This window comes from Sesamum indicum, linkage group LG13, assembly GCF_000512975.1.
Source record: "Sesamum indicum cultivar Zhongzhi No. 13 linkage group LG13, S_indicum_v1.0, whole genome shotgun sequence".
Classification (NCBI taxonomy): Eukaryota; Viridiplantae; Streptophyta; class Magnoliopsida; order Lamiales; family Pedaliaceae; genus Sesamum; species Sesamum indicum.
The window spans coordinates 3,258,391-3,277,164 of record NC_026157.1 but is presented as its reverse complement, the minus strand read 5'-3'; the positions used below and the strand labels follow the sequence as shown (position 1 = coordinate 3,277,164).

General features: G+C 36.8%; 5 protein-coding genes and 1 non-coding gene across 7 annotated transcripts; 2 read left to right on the top strand and 4 right to left on the bottom strand.

Annotated features, from left to right (window-relative positions):
• Positions 167 to 2,375, bottom strand: LOC105176267 (50S ribosomal protein L13). The gene is made up of 5 exons (XM_011099008.2): positions 2,196 to 2,375; positions 1,597 to 1,668; positions 1,349 to 1,515; positions 1,050 to 1,161; positions 167 to 647 (listed from the first exon to the last, which is right to left on the bottom strand). The coding sequence occupies exons 1-5, from the start codon at positions 2,232 to 2,234 to the stop codon at positions 423 to 425; spliced, it is 615 nt and encodes a 204-aa protein (XP_011097310.1). The 5' UTR covers positions 2,235 to 2,375; the 3' UTR covers positions 167 to 422.
• Positions 3,017 to 6,162, bottom strand: LOC105176266 (transcription termination factor MTERF5, chloroplastic). 2 transcript variants are annotated; one of them, XM_011099006.2, is made up of 4 exons: positions 5,926 to 6,162; positions 4,814 to 4,863; positions 4,466 to 4,681; positions 3,017 to 4,366 (listed from the first exon to the last, which is right to left on the bottom strand). In XM_011099006.2, exons 1-4 carry the CDS (start codon positions 5,994 to 5,996, stop codon positions 3,249 to 3,251), a joined length of 1,455 nt encoding a protein of 484 aa, XP_011097308.1. In that variant the 5' UTR covers positions 5,997 to 6,162; the 3' UTR covers positions 3,017 to 3,248. The 2 variants fall into 2 exon arrangements, with proteins under 2 accessions (XP_011097308.1, XP_011097309.1); XM_011099007.2 differs by having other exon boundaries at positions 4,466 to 4,666.
• LOC105176264 (ribosome-recycling factor) lies at positions 6,262 to 9,432 on the top strand. Its single transcript, XM_011099005.2, has 8 exons — positions 6,262 to 6,589; positions 7,060 to 7,230; positions 7,317 to 7,432; positions 7,694 to 7,785; positions 8,061 to 8,082; positions 8,192 to 8,260; positions 8,547 to 8,645; positions 8,724 to 9,432. The coding sequence occupies exons 1-8, from the start codon at positions 6,373 to 6,375 to the stop codon at positions 8,802 to 8,804; spliced, it is 867 nt and encodes a 288-aa protein (XP_011097307.1). The 5' UTR covers positions 6,262 to 6,372; the 3' UTR covers positions 8,805 to 9,432.
• On the bottom strand, positions 9,719 to 9,791 carry TRNAK-CUU. Its single transcript has one exon. It is a non-coding gene; the product is annotated as a tRNA-Lys (tRNA).
• LOC105176263 (60S ribosomal protein L4-1-like) lies at positions 9,982 to 12,618 on the top strand. Its single transcript, XM_011099004.2, has 2 exons — positions 9,982 to 11,152; positions 12,263 to 12,618. Exons 1-2 carry the CDS (start codon positions 10,037 to 10,039, stop codon positions 12,374 to 12,376), a joined length of 1,230 nt encoding a protein of 409 aa, XP_011097306.1. The 5' UTR covers positions 9,982 to 10,036; the 3' UTR covers positions 12,377 to 12,618.
• Positions 14,494 to 17,117, bottom strand: LOC105176262 (40S ribosomal protein S4-like). The gene is made up of 5 exons (XM_011099003.2): positions 16,984 to 17,117; positions 16,191 to 16,268; positions 15,842 to 16,022; positions 15,418 to 15,515; positions 14,494 to 15,112 (listed from the first exon to the last, which is right to left on the bottom strand). Exons 1-5 carry the CDS (start codon positions 16,984 to 16,986, stop codon positions 14,681 to 14,683), a joined length of 792 nt encoding a protein of 263 aa, XP_011097305.1. The 5' UTR covers positions 16,987 to 17,117; the 3' UTR covers positions 14,494 to 14,680.

The window sequence follows — 18,774 nt, the reverse complement described above, 5'->3', positions numbered from 1 at the left end:
CACCAGTTATTGTAGTCGACTTCACATTACCACTCCCCGTTCATTCAGACTGCTAATATACATATGAATGGCAATTCAGTTATACAGTAGCATGCCACGCGTAGGAATCTGTCACGGATCATATTCTTAGGCAAGACTGAAGAACAGCAGCCAAATCACTTTCAACTGAATCCAAAGGGTAAACCAGTAAAGGATTCTTATCCTGACCAAATCCTCCAATTACAAAATCACGGTGAAAAAGAGGGAACCAATTATGAAAGTAAAATACCATTTCCACACTGTCATTGGAAGTCATCTCTAATTGAATTCCTAAGCCAGAGCATAATACTTAGTCCAGAGTCCTGGAGTTCATTAAATACTGAAGCAACAGTGTATATGCTGATAGCCAGACAAAACTCAGACCACCTGGAAGCAAATTACCTTCATGCACTAAGTTCTGCTTCGGCCTCGTCTCTCTTTTTGCCTTTTCTTGTATTTGTGGTACCCTGTTCTTGTTGTTCCGCTTTCTTCTGAGCTCGAATCATAGCTCGTCTTGCACGGGGCCGCATTTCACGCACTTGTCTTGCAGGCATTACATAAGGTTCAAGAGGCCGATCACCAAAAGGGTGCTCGCTGTCAGCAAATATCCTCAATTTTCTGTCTCGATCCTGAATACAAAGGACTAGTGTTAAGCTAGATAAACAAACAGGGAAAATTAACAGCTCGGTATTGAGCGTAACATGGCAATTAAGAAACACAAGATCGTGGTAGCAATGTAAAGCCAACTGCAGTGACTCACATTACACTTTCTTAAACATACCAGAGATCTTAATATTCAACTCCTGATACATGCCACATCAATTTGCACCCAACTTAGAGTTCTAAAACAGTTATTTTTTATGAAGAATTCAATTCATAACAATAATTTATCTCTTCAGTTGAAACATGGTGTTGAGACTTGCAGTATAGTTTGGAGAAGATAAAAGTTTTTAAGAGTTTGTTGATGAAAAATTGTGGTATGGATTTTATTGTTAGAGGAGACTAAAAGTTACCAAACAGCACCAACTTACATCACGTAATTTGTTTCTAGGAAGCATACGTAGCACAGCTTTGCGAATAACTTCTGTGGGATCCTTGGCCATCTGATCTTTCAAACTCCTTTCCTTGAGGTGGCCAATGTACCTTCGCAGTCAAAGGTCACCAAATATCAGCAAACAATATTATTTCATGCCAGAAACACAAACTCTTCAGGAGCACAATGGCAACCTCACAACTCGTCAAGCACTAAGAAACAGAAATCCACAACATGAATAAACACCACCAGCACAATCACGGTGCACTCAAATCAACAGATAAAAATGGTACTTGCCCTGTGTGCCAACGATAAAACTTATCAGTCATTTTCCTCCCAGTGACACATACATCTTTTGCATTAATAACAATGCACATATCCCCTTCATCCCGATTGGGCGTATAAGTAGGCTTGTCCTTGCCCTGAACCACAGTTGATATCTGTGATGCTAGTCTTCCCAACACCTACATCAAGAAAACAGAATTCAGTAATGTGCAGCTCCTAACCAGGTACATACAACAGAGACCCAAGAGGCGTATCCAAACCTGTCCTTTTGCATCAAAAACCCTCCATCTCAAACCTTCCAAATTGATACGTCGCAACCCAGCAAGTGCTTTCTGCGAGATTATCATCATATTCTGGTTAGCAAAGATTGAATGCACGGCATACAGATCAACAAAGAAAAGCCTTCCGAATAAAACAATCATACTATAAAACTTGTTTACTTCAGTCACGAGCTGAAATGAACATAAAACCATTACATCTTCCACCTAAGCCAAATTAACAAAATAAGAGAAACTGCAAAACCGTAGAAGGCTACCTAACGTTCGCACGTCAGTATCATGCCCTAAAAAGAAAAAGACTATACAAAACTACCAAACAAGCCCTTGCTCGAGAAATATGACATCTGAATAAAAGACGATATGACATTCAGGAAAACCAGGTACTGGAACCCGCTGATAGAAGAGAATATCACCAAATTAAACTCGATATGTATGTAGTCAAGCTCATAAATCCATAATTAGATTCCCTCACAACTCGAAAGACTGAATAAATTTCACAAACACCTTTCATGCATTACAACATAATTCAAATCAAATAACCCCACAAACCAAATCCAATAATAAAGAGAAAGAGCGCGTACCTTGAGATTGCCATTGAACGACTGAGCCGCAGTCGACATATTCCTCCTAGGAATCGTTAGTTTTCTTCTCCGATGAGGAAACTGCAGAGCAGAAGACAGTAGCTGCAGAATTTCGAGTTCTAAAAACTTTGGGCTTGTTAAACCCTTGAGCCAGAGAAAATGTTTGGACCCATTTGTTTCATTGGGCCTTTTTTGCGGTAGAAATAGTTCCGAAAGAACAACAAAAGTTTTATATAACTCTTTCACATGGTATTTCCGAGAGAACAATAAAAGTTTTGACTAAAAAAGATTCCATAATTGGTCGTCAGGATATGTACATAAAGAATGTGGTATTCAAAGTTGGAAGAAGTAATAGGTTAAACAATAGAGAAAATTATGAGTATTTAAAAATAAAAATAAAAAGAAGTCGATGTTTAAGAAGTATCTAAAAAAACAACTTAATATCTATAATTTATTAAAATTTTGCAAAAGTTAATAGAGAGTTCTTGATAATTAAGGTTTCCACCACCCAATTATTTTAGCAATTTATAAAATCAAACTTCACCAAATTGTAGGACGAAGTGACCATCTTCTTGAATACTGCGTACTTGGAGGCTTCAAAGTTCAAATGTTACTATTATAAGTTTGTGTTGGTTTGAAAACTCGGAACAAAGAGTCTTTCTTTTTTGTGATTTTGGGGTGTTTGCTACTCCAAATGAGTGGAATAGGCCTCAATTATCCAAGATATGAGCCTACAAGTTACACTACAGTTAGAACCTACCGGGAACCGAACTTCAGCATAACTTGGTTAATTGTTCTAGTCTATAATCTGTGTACAATAATGAGTCAATAATAATTCATTACCTCCATCAGAATTCAACTTCATGTGCAATAAATTACATAACTTGAGCATAGATATCTAACTTCAACACGGTGCAGCAAAAGAAGCTCTTGAAGAATTCTTGGATACTACATAGATATCCCACTCTTTCTAGCATTGTCTTATGGACAGGAGTTACATCTAACATGAAGCTTTTATCTAATCAAATTAGCTAAATTACACTCAGGAGCTAGTCATGAAGCTTTTTTCTCCATCTTTTTCTTCAAAAGTTTATGGAAGTCCTGTTCCGAAAGAGACAACATCTGGTTTAGTAGTACCTGCACTCCACATTTCTTCATAGTCTCATACCTAGGTTTGATCCTATCTTCTAAACTGTAACCAAAATATTGTGGAAATTTAATCAACTCGGATTTAGGGTAGACCATCGTCAGAAAGAACTCCCATTTCGGCATCAAGTTTTCAGGCAAGCTGAAAGTATACAAAGTCCCATACCTTGAGATCATAGTTGCAACATCCCCTAAACTGTAGCCTCTTTCCAAGAAAAATTCAGTCACGGGCTTCAAGTTACCCTCGATGCTGAGACCAAAAGTTTGAGGAGATCGATGGAGAAGAAGTGCAACATCAACATCTAAAGACCGAAAGTAATCAGCGGTGGGTCGTAGCTTATCCTCCACGCTATAACTTATAATATTCGGGCAGCGAGTTAAAACCTTACTCACATTGTCAGCTGAGAGACCCATCTCATATAGAAAATCTACAGTTGCTTTAAGCTTTTGTCTGCTGTAAGTGAGAAGTGGGGGAAAGCGGTATATGACTTTCGCCCATTGCTTCTTATCGACACCTAATTCCTCAAGAAATGCCATGGTTGGGATCAGATTTTCAGTCAGACTGATTCCACAAAGCTGAGGCCTTTTTGTCAGGATTGTGGGAATGTCCGCTTTTGGCACACCTAGATCAAGGAGAAATTCAACAACTGGTTTGATCTTACCCTCCAAACTATAGTAGGCAAAAGCTGGAAACTTGCGTATTACTTCCCTAATTGCTTCAAGTTCCATGCCGAGCTCTATAAGGTAGACAATATGTGAAGGAAGTTTCCCTGTTGGGCTAACATCACTAACTCGAGCCAATGCCTTTAGCTTCCTGGAGTCTACCGTAGGAGTAGAAGGAGAAACTGATGCAACAGAATTTTCTGCCAAAGGTTGTTTCTGAACATTTTCTTCTGATTTTTCCTTGACAGGTGGGTCTGGGAAGTTTTCAACAACATCTACCAAAATTGGTCCATATTCCTCAAGGAGTGTCTCAAGGTATGGAATAAGAGCATCTCTAATCTCAAGAGTTGTGAGTTCCCGACCTGCAATGACAAATAACACATAATATTACAAAAAGAATTCAAAGAATGATAACATGTTTTCAAATACATTTTATGGAACTAGAGAACGAGAAATCAAACCTACTAAGTATCGAGACTTATGAACAGAGTGAAGCCTTGACACTAGATGGTCAACAAAAGGATCTGATTTGTTGATAGTTCTTGCTGCGACTGCATTGCTTAAACCTTGTTTCTTCAAGAACAAGGTCAACACAGCCTTGGCTTCTTCCTTTTCTGCTGCTAACAAGGTTGGAGGAACTAGCCTTAAGCTAAACGATCCATCTATCGCAGATTCAGCTTTCAATCAAAAGGAATCCAACCATGTTATTTTGTGAAAAAGGTACACCTGGATGCATTTTTTAGGATTTTTCCATACCAAAAGGCCCCCTTTAGCAGTCACATCGAGAATGCTAGAATTTAGTATCTTACCGTGCTTAGCTCGTGAAAAGAAAACTTTCTGAGGAACAGTTAGCTCTGTCCTGCAAATGATAGAAATGGACAAGATGGATGTCATCAAAATGTTAAAACCGTAAGATAGATAAAGTGTGCAATAGCTAAAATAAATTAGTATATTTGAAAAAGTCATTTATGCAGCTCTGAACTAGAAAGCCAACATGAACCTATTTGAAGCCAAATTCTTCTCAAGTTCATAGTGAGAAAGAGATCGCTCCTAGAAATGGATTTTTCCTTTGTATTGGGTGTGATCTATTTCCTATTTACCCTGTGCCTTCCATCTTAGTGTCTTTTGCTTCAGGCTAGTTGATTATACTATAGTTATGTAGGACTTCACCAATACTTGTATGCCCTCAACCTGAGGATGACCAATATTCTTACCAACAAGAACCTCACAGCAAGAGCAAATGCCGTTCTGGTTGTTTATAGCTGAATTTGCATTCCCAGTTGCTAATTATAAAAAATGGTATCAATAGCCTAACTACTGTGCAAAAAGTGTTCAAAATGTCCTTTTGGAAGTCAACGTTTGTATTTTTCAAGTTGAATAACCACTTTGAACGGAGTTATTTTACTGCTGTAATTCTGCATCTAGAAGCAAAACAAGGTCCACATAAAAGTGATGAACTCCAGGTCTATGTCACAAAAACTATATAATTCCCAAAATTGCACTTAACGATCGAGATCGTATCATTTCAGCATTTTGGCATCCAAGATTTTGATTCAAGATATCACCCACCGCCAAAAAGTACTCCCATCAAACTCAGAACCGAATACCACACATTTGGAACTTTAAATATATAAAATCGGATGTAAAAATACAATAAGAGGGTAAATTCAACAAACAAAGATCCATAGCATCACTATGCAACTAGTTCTTTCATTTGCTCCCTAACCCTTAGTTAAAGCTAGAAATATTGCTGGAAAAACCCAACTCCAGAAAATCAAAAGCAACAACTATCATCCCAATCAAAGCTGACACAACCCACAATGGGCAAGCAAAAGGCACTCCTTTTTCTTCTTATTTTCCAGAAAAGATAAACACCCAGAAAGAACAAGCCCACAAATGTAACACAGAAGAAAGATTGTACCTTGATTGGAGAAATGTTGTTCTTGAGATAAAAGGAGTTCCTGAGGACCTAAAAGGTACGGAAGCCTTCATGTCCTATTAATCTTCTTGGTAAAGGTTAAAGATTTTGAGCAAAGTGTGGAAATGTGTGTGGCAGTGAGAAAAATCTAAGGAATAGCTGAAGCTGTTTGAGTTTGAGGACTGAGGTAGAGTGTAGACCATAGAAAAGATATGGGATTATGGGCCATACCATAAATATCATTGACGGAGCCCATGACACTAAAAGCGCATCTCAGGTTGCCGCCTGTCAACACGCTTTATAGTGTATTGAGAGTGTAAAGACGCTCCCTTTTTTCCCTATTTTAGTTAAACCCTTTAAACCCTAGTGAAATAATTATGCATACAGTTTAATAGGTTGAGGAAGAAAACAAGAATAAAGAAAAACAGGAGCTTGGATTGGGATTCAGCAATGGCGATCTCCCTCAGACGAGCCCTAATTTCTTCTAAACACCTCTTTTACGCACTTCGAACCGCTTCTATTTGCTCCCACCACACTCTCTCTTACTTAAATCCCGCCTATTTTGACAATTCCCGTCAATCTGCTGTTGTTGATAGGTTTTTAAGTTCTCCAGAAGTATATTTCCATCAATTCAGAGGATTCTCCAAAGGAAGGAAACAACAAATCAGTACTCTTTCTTTTACTCTCCTTTCCTCTGTTCCTGAATTGCATTTTTTTTGGCTGCTGATTAGTAATGATGCTTTCTAGTCTTATGAATTTGATAGTCTTGGTTTCAATCCAGTTCTAATAAAATGATAATCATTGATTTCATACCATTACTTTGGCTGAGAAATCTTAATTTCTGCGCTTTGTTAAGATATTCCCTTTAATATATGATTTGACTTTTGCATAGTGACATTCACCATGTTTTAACTATAAATCAGAGGGGTGAGGAATGAAAAAGATTTCCACTTGACAGCATATCCTTCATTTCGTGCTCAAGCTTACTTGAGTACTTTTTTGGAGCTTACATGATTATATGCATATAAATTACCTAGTTACATTGTTTTTCTAGGAGTTTTGGCTCATTAAAACACGATTGTAAGTATTATTATTTTTTTTAATTTTAGTTTTCTATTTATCATTTTTATATTCTAGAGGAGGAAGAGGACGATGAGGAGGAAGAAGAAGATGAAGCAGAGGAGGAAGATGAGGAAGGCGGTGACTTAGGGGCTAGCGTTAAGGCTACAGCACTTGCACAGATGGAGGCAGCAATTGATGCGCTTTCCCGTGAATTGGTCAAGTTGCGTACTGGAAGGGCGTCAGCAGGTGGATAACATTATGCGGTCATCATGTTTTCTTTGTAAAGTAACATACTTATTTGGTGTGATAATTTTTTTAAAATGTGTTTTCAGGGATGCTTGACCATATCATGGTTGAACATTATGGTGTTAAGACGCCCCTAAACAGGATGGCAGTTGTCTCAGTATTGGACCCAAAAACCTTGTCTGTTACTCCATACGATCCAAATGTAATATGTGCTACTTTGTCCAGATCAATTACCTTTACCTGACAATTTTTGCAATCTTTATGTGTTAGTGACTTGAGTTTGTAAAAGAGCAGGCATGCAGGTTACCTTATGATCTTCTAGTACTTGAAACTGAAATTAATCTCAAGTGTTTAATACATGTTTTTATCTCTGTTCTGCATTAAGCTATTGTAAGTATATGATTTTGTGAGGATTTTGTTTCAATATGTAAGTATGATCCCGATGAGTGATCAACTTTTGCAGGCCCTGAAGGAGTTGGAGAAAGCTATCATCTCATCACCGCTGGGCTTAAATCCAAAAGCCGACAACCAACGATTAATTACACCTATACCTCCGTAAGAATTTTGTCCTTATGATGTAACTGCTTTCTGGGATTGAGGGGATTTCGGCCTAGTGGTTGGAAATATAAATGAGACAGACCCAATATAATGTTTCTTGATTAATAGAATGGTTTTCATTGGTAGCATTGTAGCTTGTCTCTTTGAATGGAATCAGTTCGGTCTCAACCATCATTCTCCCATAAGAAGTTAAGAGGGTTTTACTTTATTTGCAAAATAAACATCTTGTGTTAATTTACTTATTGATATGTTTTTGTGCTTACATGGGGCAGATTGACCAAGGAGCACATGCAAGTAAGATTAGTTATTTTTAATCTCTCTAAATTACATTATTTTGCTTATCAACAAGCAGCAGTGCTTGTTTCTTAGTGAAATAACTTTGGAAAAAAATTCCCTGCACCAGGCTGTGTGTAAGGTAGTTGCAAAATCATCTGAAGATGTGAAGCAAAGCATAAGAAGAGCACGCCAGAAGGTATTCATACAACTTATCATGTAATTATCCTTGAAATTCATGACTTCACAAACAAACCAAAAAACCTTCATTTCCTTTCTGAGAGGTAGTTCATCGTAGACTTATTACACTAGAAAAGTTGAGCCATTCCTTGAGTTGCAAGAGTTCCCCAGTATTCTTTTTTATGAAATTCAACATGGTGAAATACACTTAAAGGGGCCTTTTTTTCCTCTGATGTAGTGACAATGGGATTGATTTTTTTTTAAGCGTCTTCTGAAGATGCTGACAATGGAAATTGCTTTTACAGGCATTGGACAGCATTAAAAAAGCAGCTCCCAAAAAGAAGGATAAAGATAAATCAGGTTCAAGTATACCAGAAGATGATGCAAAACGATTGGAGAAAGAAGTAAGTTGCATTCTTAACCATGATGAATCCTTTGTTTTGTTGATTCAACTTGGACTTATTTCTCCATATGCATGCCAGATTGATGATTTGACCAAAAAGTTCATCAAGACAGCTGAAGATATGTGCAAGGCCAAGGAAAAGGAAATTAGAGGAGGCTGAATGATACCTTATTTCTTGTATGACCATTGTTTTCTTTTCTTTTTCACTTTTAATGACTGAAGTTCAGTAGGTTAAAGATGTGTTGGGAGCTACTACACTGAGGTTCCTTGAGAGTAAATTTAGATTAGATCTAGCTGAAACAAAGAATGCAGTAGTATTTCACCACGTACAGGCCTTGTAGTCTGAAATTGCACGACATAATCACCAAACACTCCTGTGTTGAATTGAATTGCATAGAAGTGATAGTTGAGCCAAGAATTGTATTGCCCTATTACCTCCAAAAGAAAGAAAATGAAGTTGTGGCTCTTGGAATTATGTGGATTGTGAAGAAAAGGGAATGAGGGATGAGGCATCGCGGCAGATCTCTTAGCAGGCTATCAAAACGAGCAAGCCAGGTGTTTGAAACGGCTGTCCTAGACTTAATATCCTCTTTGGCCCTTGAGGAAAGCTAAAGTTGCTTTATTTTGATACGCACTTGTTTTGCTCTCAAATTTGGTACGGTGCATTTCTACTATCAGGAGCATATGTATGGTTGAGTCAAATTTGCACGAGTTGATGATTTTACTATGTCTTGCTTGTAGTTTGTATCCCAACTTAAAAGATAATATAATCTTCCATTTTTCCTCTATTTCTTCGAGAGCTGGTGACTGAAGCAATGCTATCTCTTTAGAAATAGGATCAGCAGCAACGTTTCAAGTAGCATACAATACTTGAGTGCTGAGTGTTTGCACATATATTAATCACATGCCCACATAATTAAGGCCCGAACAATCCATTTGGATGATCTTGAGTATGAGCTAAATTCGCTTCCACAAAACACCAATAGACCAAAATGTAGTAGGCTCTCAGCTGGCCCATTTGAATTGCAAATTGTTAAAGGTGGTTAAAATAGAAAAATACAACTAGTTGTTAATCGCCCACCGTGGGGCTCGAACCCACGACCACAAGGTTAAGAGCCTTGCGCTCTACCGACTGAGCTAGACGGGCTTCTTGTAAAGATTAGCATCTGTTTTTTTATTTCTTGTGAGGTGATGAAATCCATCCGGTGTCAATCACTAGGTAAGATCCTACTCAAATTCAATAGATATCTTTATATCTAAATTCAAACTCCTTAAGAAATATAGATTGGGTCTGGTTTGAATTTATACCCATCACCATCAATACCTCGAGTCTTTGTACTTAATATATAGACTCTCGTACCCTCCAGTACCACTAACCCCAAACTTAACGAAATGGCATCTGCCGCCTCCCGCCCTCTCGTCACCGTACAAGCCCTGGAAAATGACATGGCCACTGATGGAGGTGCTGCCGTCAATTCCTTGCCTCTTCCTGATGTCATGAAGGCGGCTATCCGCCCTGACATTGTCACTTTTGTGCACGGGCAAATCTCCAACAACGCCCGCCAGCCTTATGCCGTTTCTAAGAAAGCTGGCCACCAAACCTCCGCGGAGTCGTGGGGGACAGGCCGTGCCGTTTCTCGTATCCCCCGTGTGCCTGGAGGTGGTACCCACCGCGCAGGGCAGGGAGCCTTCGGAAACATGTGCCGTGGTGGACGAATGTTTGCGCCAACGAAGATCTGGCGCCGCTGGCATAGGGCAGTTAATGTTACTCAAAAGCGCCATGCTGTCGTCTCAGCGATCGCTGCTTCTGCCGTTCCTTCTCTGGTGCTTGCTCGCGGACATAAGATTGAGGAAGTTCCTGAGTTGCCTCTTGTTGTGTCTGATTCTGCCGAGGCTGTTGAGAAAACTAATGCTGCCCTGAAAATCCTCAAGCAAATCGGAGCATTCCCCGATGCTGAGAAGGCTAAGGACAGCCATGCTATCCGTCCTGGTAAGGGAAAAATGCGTAACCGTAGGTACATTTCTAGGAAAGGACCTCTCGTTGTGTACGGCACTGAGGGGGCTAAGCTGACTAAGGCTTTCAGGAACATCCCTGGAGTCGAAGTGGGCCATGTTTCTCGTCTTAATCTCCTCAAGCTCGCTCCAGGAGGTCATCTTGGAAGGTTTATTATCTGGACCAAGTCTGCTTTTGAGAAGCTTGATGAGATTTATGGGACTTTTGACAAGCCTTCTGAGAAGAAGAAGGGTTATGTGTTGCCAAGAACTAAGATGGTAAATGCTGATCTATCAAGAATTATCAACTCTGACGAGGTGCAGTCCGTGGTGAAGCCGATCAAGAAGGAGATCAGGAGAGCTCCATTGAAGAAGAACCCATTAAAGAATCTCAACGTGATGTTGAAGCTCAACCCATATGCTAAGGCAGCCAAGAGGATGGCTCTCTTGGCTGAGGCGCAGAGGGTGAAGGCTAAGCAGGAGAAGCTTGAGAAGAAGAGGAAGCAGATCACCAAGGTATCATTGTTTTTAAATTTACCCCGTCATGCGTTGCGGATTCTGCAGGTCTTGACTTGTGCTTATTTCTTCTGTCTCTTTTTGTTAACTGTGGATATTATTTGTTCTGTTAATCGAGTGTATTCTTTAGTATTAGTTTATATTGAATAAAATGAATGGTAATTATTCTATTAGTTCCATGTACTTGAGTGATGTGTATGGTTGTAGAATATCTTTCGAGAACTTGTGGTTATTTGTTTATGCCTACTAGTTTGATCATGTTTTCCTTGTCTTATATGATATGGTGCTTATATTATGTGGAACAGTGTTAACTAATATGCCAGCAACATTTTGTAGTCCCCTAGTTGCTCTTAGCCTAACACTGTAGATATGTAACTTGCGGGATCAGACATTTGACATTTGTGCCTTGTGCAATTAGGCTGTATCATGTCTGATTTGCTTACTATAGGGTTGAGTGCTGCTGCACTTCACATTTCAATATGTTGAGCTGATGAAATGAGAAGGAATTGTCTTCTGAATATTTACGTTTGGTGTACAATTAGTGTAGTCCTTGATGATGTTTGAATAGGTTTTACTTGAACCTGGAATAGTTGGTTGGACAAGCATCTATTGTGTCCATGTTCACCATTAGAAAGTAGCAATATTTGGTTTATATGGGTCGTTGGTTTGAGATTCTTCTAAGCTGTATCTTTCTTAGAGTTATTTATCCTTTACTGAGTCTTGTATGGGTCATATCTCCATGTTGACTTGTGATCCTTGCTGATATGACTTTGACCATAATGTCTTACTCAAGATTTTGTTGTATACCTTGATTGTGATATTTTCTTCACCATTTTAGTTGAAAAGCTTAGATGTGACTCACTATTTAATAAATCTTGATGTATCTAACAGAGGAGATCATAAAATTGTGAAACTGAACAAACTCTAAAGTGCTACAACACGTCAGTATTTTCATAATGTTTACTTGTGCAAGTAAATTCTTGTTTTCATAATGTGTACTTGTGCAAGTAAATAATTTCTTCTGTGCAGTAGCTTACGACAGAAACACCCATATTTGAGCACTAACTTATTGCTGCATTACTTTTTTTTCCCCATCACTCTCTCTTGCAGGAGGAGGCCTCCGCCATCAAATCTGCTAGCAAGACTTGGTACAAAACAATGATCTCAGATAGTGACTATACAGAATTTGAGAACTTCTCAAAGTGGTTGGGTGTGTCTCAGTAATTGGATCTTTAATTTTGATATCTGTTAGAACCTGCTATATTTTGAATTTGTTTTGTTTTGTTTACTGTTTTTGGCTCTAAGCCTTTCAAGACATGGATAGGATTATATGGGATGGGAATCACTGCAATAACTTGCTTTACTTTTTCCATCCCATGTTTTGGTGCCCAAGTTTCTGTTTAGTTTGAGAAATTTTGGTTTAGACAATATCTTAAGGATTCACAGTTTTATCATGTTCTCTACCAGTGCCGTGTCGTCCCTTCTTTATTTTTGTGATCCATTTATTTTGCTTTGTGGTTTGGATGAATTCTGTATGGTATCCTGTCCTCCAAATGCCTGTGTTTCTGTCTCGCATTTTTTCATTCTTTTACATGATATATAATTTTGTCAGAAAGTGGCAACACCCTGAAGCGTCATGTATTTCGTATTAGCTATGTTGGAGATACTGTGTTTTTGGAGTGGTAAGTGTTTGTATCTATAAATTTTAGATATTTTTATATTTATTTAGTATATTTTATAAATAAATATTAAAATATATTTAAATTAAATAATAGTTTAATTTAATTAATAATATAACATTTTATAAAAGTTAAAAAATCTGATATAATTTTAAGATTGTTATATTAATTTAGTATATTTTATAAATAAATATGAAAATATATTTTATAAACAAATTTCAGTTTACCAATGCACTTCCTTGATGTCACCTCATCAATGAATTTATTTTTACGTCCTATTGCGCTACGACAAATATTTTTATTTTTTAGCTCACTTCTGGTAAATTACTGATTCAAAAAAACAGGCAAAGAAATTGTTCAAAGCGGGGTAAAACAGGCAAAAGCGTAACCTCAGAATGTGATAACGTCATAAGTTATTCCAATTACCGATTCCGCATCAACAACAAAAACAAATAATAATAAAAATAAGCCAAAGACAAACATAAACGAATCATCGCAGCAAAACAAGCAAACAAACAAAAGCGATACTTACAAACAGAAACCTAAAATGTCATCAATAGCACCTGGAGCTAGGGTCCCGGGAGTAGCGGATGTACCGGACAGCGGCGGAGAACGGGTAAGGGAGCTGACGTGGGCCGACGATCAATTAAGCAGAGGCAGAGGAGCCGTGGAGATTGCGCGGGAGCTGATCACAGATCGAGCAGCAACCAAATTTCTAGCGTTCCGGAGCTTGTCGAGAGAAGTCAACTTCACAAATTCATTTCTATGATATCCCACCAAAATAATTCGGGGGAGAATCCAATCTTTTCTAGCAATCGAATGAGCAAGAGCTCAACGTCTTAGTGGCTTGTTCCCCAAAATTGGATTTTTATTGTAAAAACTTGTTTTCATTATGTACTCCATTTTATTAATATAATTAATTGTATTACATTATTTAAAATAAAAACCATCCAATATTTCTCTTTCTCTTTTATATGTCATATACAAACAATTTTGACCTAATTTGCCACGTACGCTTATTTCTATAAATATAATAGTTAATTATATTAACTTGTATAAATTATTATTTCTCACATTAATTTCTTACTTTTTTTAGTCCATTATTTATGTTAAATTCTTAATTATTTTTTTCATTATAAGTTACTTTTTTTTAAATCTTTACAATTTCTATCAAAATTTACATCTATTAGTTTTTATAATTTAAGTAATTTTATATAAAAAAATCTTTTAAAAGTTATAATTTAAGTAATCTTATATAAAAAAAATCTTTTACACTTTTAAAACTAGATTTTGTCCTGATATCAATTAATCGATACCCTATAATATTTTTATTTTTCAAGATGTTTATCTTCTTGAGAAGTTCTTTTTTATTCAAAAATATAATTATTTTTCTTTCTATTATTTAAGTTATTTTTTACCGCCGGTGAACAGCGAAACAGGAGAAAACAAAACCAATGGCGCACACAAACAATTGATTATATAAATTATAAAACTCGTTCTGCTAAAGACTCTCCACAGGAGACTATTAATTGCTCTCAGATAATCATGACGATATTCACCAACTGATAATGCCAGGATTCAAGAGGCCAAATTTCAGGAAGGAAGCAATAATAAACCATATACCATATGCTCCACACATAATCAAAACTTTTGAGCTAGAGAGATATGAAAGGTCTTAAATTTGTCATCAAATATCCGGTATAAAATTATCCAAAATATGAACAAACAATATAAACGTCAAAACTTAGGTTAGGAACAACATCAAATTCGCCAGAAAAAGATCCTATAATAGCACAATGATGGCATCTCATACTACTGTAACACAATCAAGGAAGCTTGAATATATCTACTAAGCTGTTGCAGATTGGGCGGCAAGCCTCTTCCTGGCCTCCTCAATGATGGACAACTTGATACCTTTGCCCTTTGGCAGAGACACCCACGGCTTTGTACCCTTCCCAATTGTGAACACATTGCCTAACCGAGTGGCAAACTCATGGCCAGTAGCATCCTGGATGTGAATAGTCTCAAAACTTCCCTTATGCTTCTCACGGTTCTTGATCACCCCAACACGTCCCCTGTTCCTACCACCAGTCACCATCACTACATTCCCAACATCAAATTTGATGAAATCAACAATTTTGTTGCTCTCCAGGTCAAGTTTGATAGTGTCATTTGCCTTGATGAGTGGGTCTGGATAGCGGATGGTCCTTCCATCATAGGTATTGAGGTACGGAATACCTTTCTTGCCAAACTGAACTGAACGGACTTTGCACAGCTTAAACTGCAAAACAACAAGAAAATGTCAATAGTCGGCATGATAGAACTGATAACATCTATCTACTCAGTGTATTAAGATTATTTAAATTATCCCCAAAACTATGTAAATTCATTTCAAGTGAAGATGATTACTAAAACTAGGTCAATCTCGCTCACTTGCTCCACAAACATTAACCCAATACATTCTGGGTCACAAATATCTTTGGGAAGGAAAGGGACATCGACAAGCAGCTCTGTTACAAGCATATATCCCAAGGCATAAACTTGAAAATACCCAATAAAATAGGAAATGAGTAAAGGAGAACGGACCTTAGCTTCCTCATCCCGGATAGAGTGCAGCCTGAAACGGCCCTTGGTATCATACATAAGACGGAAATTCTCATTGGTCTTTGGAATAGAAACAACATCTAGCAAAAGAAGAGGAGCATTTGTTAGGAAAAAAACGTTGATAAATCAAACAACCATCATAGTAGCATCCAGCTAACAAAAACATATTGATAGTGGGTTTAAATAGAACACTGACTTGTATGTATATAAACAGAATAAGACTCTACAGACTACACAAGGACTTTTAATATATTAACAATAGAAATTTCTCCAAATTAGGTCCTAGCAAGTAGAGGCTACTAAACAAGGTTCAAGCTTATGACCCAACAAATTATGTACTAACAAAATCACCACTTAAAATAAGATAATCACCAAAGTATATAGAAGCAGAGTGATTGGAGCATACCCATGAAACCAGCAGGATATGTCTTATCAGTCCTGACCTTCCCATCAACAAGGACATGGCGTTGCATCAAAATTGCAATGACCTCACGGTAAGTCAAGGCATACTTAAGCCTATTTCGTAGAATCAGAATCAAAGGCAAGCACTCCCTGGATTTGTGGGGTCCAGATGATGGTTTGGGGGCCTGCATTTGGATAAATGTTGGGGTTGTTGAGTAACAGGCAATATCACAAACACACTAGTGAACAGAGGAACTTCATTACAGGACACGGCCAACTGCTAGTGTCAATGTCCATTAAAGAAACTAGAAATGAGATAAAGAGTAAAACCCCAAATGAGGACAATTACTTACAAAAGCACCCCCAAGTTTGTCCAACATCCAGTGCTTGGGGGCATTGAGCCTCTTAAGGTGTTTCTTCAAACCTCTAGCCTGTAGTTCAACAAAGTACCAGAAAACGATCATTAGTTAACATAAGATGTCTTTCAGAAGAAATATTCACATAAAATTCAGATGACAACAATGTAGACAATACCCTATTTATTTTTCATAAAATTATTGAAAACATTGTATTCTTGGTACTGTAGCATGAAAGGTGCCTTAATTCGGGGCCTCCCATCTCCATTCCAGATTCTATTGGACTAACTCTTAAAGTGTTCTAAGAACAATCAAAAACTACATCAACATACAGAGGAAAATAATAGAAATCTCAGACAAACAAACAATATATCGGAAAACCCTTTGTTTTCAAACCATCAATGAAAATAATATTATTATTGTTGCGTAGCATAAAAGGTGCCTAAATTTGCAATTGAAACCTCCACTCCAGATCACTACAGGAACAAAGCTTAAAGCGTACCAAAAACATTCAATAACTACATCAACAGACAATGGGAAATAATATCGCAGTTCACAAGTCGCTCTTCTTACGAAATATAAAACAGTTCATTCATCCCATCTACGCCTTCTCGACTTTTCGCAGAAAATTCAAAGCCTCGATAAAAACAAAAATCATCACTAAAATCAACTACATTCACCTAAAAATTTCAGAAATTACAACATAATCAGGAATGTTAATTCTTCCAAAACGCGAGAGATTAACAGGAAATGAATCAACAATATTAGCACGGTGTGGTTAGAAACTGACCATCTTAGCGGTGGATGTGAGAATAGACGACGGTGACTCCCTCTCACTCTCTCTCACTCGTACGGAATGAATGTGAAACCCGACCTCCAAGATTATATATGGGGCATGAGGAAGGTTAAGTTTGGGAAACTCTCATATTAGGTGTATGTGGGCTTGGGCCATCCCATCCCCACTTTAGGGGAATTTATTTAAAAAATGCAAGAAAAAAGAAAAATTAAAAAAATTAAAAAAGTAAGTGGTATCACGATTACTTATGGCGGTGCCACAATTTTTTATTTAAAAAAAAATTCTTTATGTCACCGTGGTGGTCAATCGCGGTGATATTGTTTTTTGAAAAAAAAAAAAAATTAATGTGTCACCGCAGGTCAAAACCGCGGTGACAATTTTTTTTTAAAAAAAAAATTATTTTACGACGAATTGTTATCAACTCTTGTTAAAATTTCGATACCATCATGGTGAGTTGTCAACCATCAAATATACCGTTCGACTCCTCTTGATGAAACGAACATTTCCCCACAAACAATTTTAAGTTTTATCAATCGTAAATAATGAATTTTTAGCACGAACACCGCACCTTTCGATCGTTGATTCGCCACCACCGGAGCGACCCACGATCACGAACCACCACCACTGGACTCGCCTCGACCTAACGGTTCTAACGAGACCAACCTAGTTCAATTTTATTAAACATTTGTTAAGATATGAAAATTTGAAAATTTTTCCACCAAAAATTCGCGCTGAAGCTGTTTGATGCCATTTCTCCACCGTCAGGATGAATCACAGATTAAGACCATAGCCGTTCGAATCATGTCGTCCAGACGATTCCAACAAGACCAATCTTGCTCAATTTCATCAAGTATTTGTTTGTTCAATTAAAATCAGACGATTCCAACAAGACCAATCTTGCTCAATTTCATCAAGTATTTGTTTGTTCAATTAAAATACATATGGTTTAAAATAGTTATAATCTTATTAAATTCTATTTATTCATTAATAATACTATTTATAATAAATAATTAATTAATAATACTATTTATAATTAATTAATAATACTATTTATAATTAATTAATAATTAATAATTAATTAATAATTACTTACTACTAGTACCAGAGAGTTAAGTCTGTCAATGGATATAGTAAAACCCTACTTAGGCCCGAACGCAATGAAAACCCAAAAAATTATTCTGTACTTAGACCCTACCCAGGCCCTTAAACCAAACACAAGACTCATGGGTCTCTAGACCCGACCAAAACCTATTTTTTGGGTAGGGTCAGATCTAAACCCATTTTTTTTTAATTTTTTTTTTCTGTAAATTATACTAATTGATTTAAATTTCTTTCATTTAATTTTTTCATAATTATCAATAAATTTAGAATTATTGAGATCAATTCATAAACAACTCTATTTCGATAGAATTTTTTAAATATTATTTTTTTTATTATACTATTTATAGAATAATCTTATGAAAATATCAAATCTACATTTCTAATAAAACTTTAAATTTTAATTTATCACTTCAGGTCTTCGAACAAATAATATTGCCCATAAAAATATTGAAAAATATACCTAGCATGATAAGATAGTTATATAATTAATTATTTAATTATTTATTATTTAAACAATGTACATGGTTAAAGAATTAAACAATAAATAATATTATGATATCTTAAAATTTTTTAGATTTGTTCATTTGATGTAGATCATAGAGGTATGTAATTCGGTTAGCCGAATTAATCTAAAGTTCGGTTAACTGAAATTTCGATACGCCGAAATGGAGGATTGAATATTGA

What these genes read in the sequence shown, in the direction of transcription:
- LOC105176267 (XM_011099008.2), bottom strand. Translation starts at nt 2,234, where the DNA reads ATGTCGACTGCGGCTCAGTCGTTCAATGGCAATCTCAAG. An exon ending in CGTTCAATGGCAATCTCAAG is followed by an intron (nt 1,669 to 2,195) that starts GTACGCGCTCTT and finishes ATAATCTCGCAG; the next exon opens with AAAGCACTTGCTGGGTTGCG. An exon ending in TTTTATCGTTGGCACACAGG is followed by an intron (nt 1,162 to 1,348) that starts GCAAGTACCATT and finishes TTGACTGCGAAG; the next exon opens with GTACATTGGCCACCTCAAGG.
- LOC105176266 (XM_011099006.2), bottom strand. Translation starts at nt 5,996, where the DNA reads ATGAAGGCTTCCGTACCTTTTAGGTCCTCAGGAACTCCTTTTATCTCA. An exon ending in ACAACATTTCTCCAATCAAG is followed by an intron (nt 4,864 to 5,925) that starts GTACAATCTTTC and finishes TATCATTTGCAG; the next exon opens with GACAGAGCTAACTGTTCCTC. An exon ending in CTTTTCACGAGCTAAGCACG is followed by an intron (nt 4,682 to 4,813) that starts GTAAGATACTAA and finishes TTTGATTGAAAG; the next exon opens with CTGAATCTGCGATAGATGGA.
- LOC105176264 (XM_011099005.2), top strand. Translation starts at nt 6,373, where the DNA reads ATGGCGATCTCCCTCAGACGAGCCCTAATTTCTTCTAAACACCTCTTT. An exon ending in AGGAAGGAAACAACAAATCA is followed by an intron (nt 6,590 to 7,059) that starts GTACTCTTTCTT and finishes TTTATATTCTAG; the next exon opens with AGGAGGAAGAGGACGATGAG. An exon ending in TTACTCCATACGATCCAAAT is followed by an intron (nt 7,433 to 7,693) that starts GTAATATGTGCT and finishes CAACTTTTGCAG; the next exon opens with GCCCTGAAGGAGTTGGAGAA.
- LOC105176263 (XM_011099004.2), top strand. Translation starts at nt 10,037, where the DNA reads ATGGCATCTGCCGCCTCCCGCCCTCTCGTCACCGTACAAGCCCTGGAA. An exon ending in AGAGGAAGCAGATCACCAAG is followed by an intron (nt 11,153 to 12,262) that starts GTATCATTGTTT and finishes TCTCTCTTGCAG; the next exon opens with GAGGAGGCCTCCGCCATCAA.
- LOC105176262 (XM_011099003.2), bottom strand. An exon ending in ATATCCTGCTGGTTTCATGG is followed by an intron (nt 15,516 to 15,841) that starts GTATGCTCCAAT and finishes TTCTTTTGCTAG; the next exon opens with ATGTTGTTTCTATTCCAAAG. An exon ending in TCCGGGATGAGGAAGCTAAG is followed by an intron (nt 15,113 to 15,417) that starts GTCCGTTCTCCT and finishes GTTGTTTTGCAG; the next exon opens with TTTAAGCTGTGCAAAGTCCG.